At 40.1% G+C, this 2,967-nt stretch overlaps 1 protein-coding gene across 1 annotated transcript; it reads right to left on the reverse strand.

Moving 5' to 3' along the window:
* LOC121310566 (intercellular adhesion molecule 5-like) lies at positions 1–2,568 on the reverse strand. The gene is made up of 3 exons (XM_041243652.1): positions 2,312–2,568; positions 1,579–1,845; positions 1–896 (listed from the first exon to the last, which is right to left on the reverse strand). Exons 1-3 carry the CDS (start codon positions 2,394–2,396, stop codon positions 694–696), a joined length of 555 nt encoding a protein of 184 aa, XP_041099586.1. The 5' UTR covers positions 2,397–2,568; the 3' UTR covers positions 1–693.
* Positions 2,569–2,967: the final 399 nt, after the last annotated feature.

Below are 2,967 nucleotides of genomic sequence, written 5' to 3' on the forward strand. Positions count from 1 at the left end.
CCAGCTCCATACTATTGGGGAGAGAGACATATAAAAACAGACAGACCTGAAAAGACAGGCAGGCAGACTGTATCCGTTATAAGAGATTACGGCAGGCAGTGGGAAAAAATATCACAGTAGCATTATTTAGATCCCAATAAAAACACATGCAGTTAAGAGCAGGAATTCGTAGCAGTGTTCCCTCGCTATTTCGTGATTCTGTAAAAGGATTGTTTAAGAAACCGTTGATGACATCACAAAGAGGAGCCTGCTCTGGAATTCTATTGGGTCCTTGCCAATGCTGATACTGCACATGAGCAGAAGCGAGTATAAATACAAGGGCTCTTTTCCAGACAAGGCTTTGTTTTTATGCTTGGGTTCAAACCTGTCGCTCTGCAAGGTAAATAAATCCCTCTGAGCGAGCAAACATGAGGACATGTGCCTGTCTTCATGAAGAAGCAAACACAAGCTCCACATGCCTTCTGTCTTTCACTGTAGTAGAGCATCGCCCCAGAGCATGACCTTAGCACTGCACTTGCAAGCCAGAGGTCCAGGGATCACTGACAGCAATGCGGCTCCTTCATAAAGTCAAGCATGTTTGGAAGTTTGATGTAGGCAGTTAATTCTTTAATTATACATACTGTGCTTGGCTGGGTTTGTGAGAGTTTGGGAGAACGGTAGGCAGGTGGATGACAAACGTCCTTTTCGGTGGGTTCATATTGGTGTTAAGGGTATTTCTTCAGCCCCCTTTCCATTATGTGCCATGCTGCCATTTGCACTTGAAGGTTTCCCTGCTTTGAGGCTGTACTCTCCTGTTTTATGGCGTTTGTAGTACATACGGTACAGGACAATTATTAATATTAGAATAAGAAGAACAAATAGTGCTGCAACTCCTGCTATTAATGGAAGGAGGTAATCTGTGAAGGAAATAAAAAATGAATTGTAAGCAGAACACATATTTCATTCCACTCTACGAATGTGCTTGTTTTTTTTGCTTGCGTGAGGGTGTTGGCTAATTTAAGACCTTTTTGTTTCCAAGCACATTTTGTTTTCAGTGTTTCTGTTTCCCTCTGAACTCTCCTAAGTATTCTCTTGTTAAAATACTGCAATACATTATTTCACATTCAGAGCAGAAACGCGTGTGCTGCCAAATACTCAAGACATCATCTGTAATCTAGATTTCTCTTATTTTGTGTCTTTTCTATGGTTCTGCCATTAGCCCAGGACTTTCCTGGAATTGATACTTTGAATAATGATCCTGTTTAAACAGAATACATAAACAAATCAATCATGCACTGCCATCGTCCTAGTTCCTCGCTCTAATGCTCTCACCCTAACTGGCGATACTAAAACTGGAGTAATCAAAGATTATGTTGTTTTTACAAACATTCATGTTTTTACTTTACAGTTATACAGATTATCAGTATTTTAGATATTGTTAAGACTATGAAGCTCACAGAAATACAGACTTAAATTAGGTGACAATCTTTTCTTTTAGGTAAAGTTGCAAGTTAAAATAAAATAAGTGTTGCAGATGGATGTGTGGAGATTGGTAGATGAAGTAGGAAGCCTCCAATTGCATTAAATGGTTTACATTACCTATGACTATAACTGTAACTTTCCTTGTGGAATTTCCATGTATGTTCCAAGCATGGCATTCATAAACACCCTCATTGCTAGAGGAGACTCCTGTGATAGTCAAAGTGGACACATTATCCCTCGTCGTGGTGTTCACATTATCAGCTTCAGGGTGTTTCCACGTGTATGTAGGGGATGGGATAGCTTCAGCAGTGCAGTTAAAAACAACGCTGTCCCCTTTCACAACAGGCACACTTTCTTCTGCAGGGTTTATTACACTGGGCTCATCTGAAAGGAAGAACCGGATTAAGAAAGGTGCTATAATAATTCATTCATATTCGCTCTTTGAAGGGACACTGTGTATAGCGCACATTTTCACAATACTTGTGAATACATTTTACACTTTTTCTCGGGGGTGGGGGGGTGGGGTGGGGTTATACTACTATAGAATCAACCAGTTCCCATGGAAACACTTCCCAATACTTTCTTCCAAAAAGTGGGGTTGTCATTAATACAATATAATCATCACGTTCAGCCCTACAAAAACATGCTTAAGCATTTTTCACATTAACCTTTAGGATGTCCCAACAAGCACTCTCATCTTGAGAAGAAGAACTGGCCTCATTGCTCCCCTCCCCTCTCCTCGACCCTTTCCACTGGGAAGACTCCCTCAAGGGTGGTGTTCAGTCAGCTGTAAGAGTCTTGCTCATGCCATGCCTACGGGATACACTTTCCAGTATTAGCTTAGACTTACACCCCACAGTGACTGTCACAGTCGCAGTTGCAGATCCCAATTTGTTCACAGTTTTAAGCTGGTAGACTCCTCCATCTCCTCTCATCAGTATTTTGGATGAATCAAACTCTTTGCTATCCTTTAACCACACAGTTTTCGGGGGAGGATTTCCCTCAGCTTCACAGTCAAAGTGGCTGCTGAGTTTTTCTCCTTCTTTCAAATCTTTACTGGCAGGGAAACGTGTTTTTATCGTGGGAGGATCTGTAGTTTTTGGAAATAAGAAACAAAAGATACATTTGCAAGTTAAATATGCAATGTCATTTTTTTTTTATAATAAAAGCTTATTTTTAGAGATTCATATAAAGACCCTATCATGATCTCTCTCTATTAGGATGAGTTATTCAGTAATACAAGCATCCATTAATGGCAGGTACCAGGGACAATCCCCAGATGGCTTTTCTTTTCTCCTTGAAACTTCCTGAGGCTGGTTCTTCAAAGATTTCATCTCAAACTATAATCCAAGATTCATTTCGTTTTGTTTTTTTTTCTTACTTTGTGTGTCGATCCAAAGGAATGTAATTTAGAAGGGGTGCAGTGTTTAACTGTTCTTTGAGACAATACCATACAGCTAACAAGAACTTTTTCAAATTGAGCCACTACTCAAGACACTTGTGATA

The sequence above is a fragment of the Polyodon spathula genome, unplaced genomic scaffold, assembly GCF_017654505.1.
Source record: "Polyodon spathula isolate WHYD16114869_AA unplaced genomic scaffold, ASM1765450v1 scaffolds_2253, whole genome shotgun sequence".
NCBI classification, from domain to species: Eukaryota; Metazoa; Chordata; class Actinopteri; order Acipenseriformes; family Polyodontidae; genus Polyodon; species Polyodon spathula.

Bases quoted from the DNA above. Each gene is read 5' to 3' on its own strand.
- LOC121310566 (XM_041243652.1), bottom strand. From the start codon at position 2,396: ATGAGAGGAGATGGAGGAGTCTACCAGCTTAAAACTGTGAACAAATTG. The intron at 1,846-2,311 runs GTAAGTCTAAGC...TCTTCCTTTCAG, and splicing joins TGTGACAGTCACTGTGGGGT to ATGAGCCCAGTGTAATAAAC. The intron at 897-1,578 runs GTAATGTAAACC...TTTCCTTCACAG, and splicing joins AGTTACAGTTATAGTCATAG to ATTACCTCCTTCCATTAATA.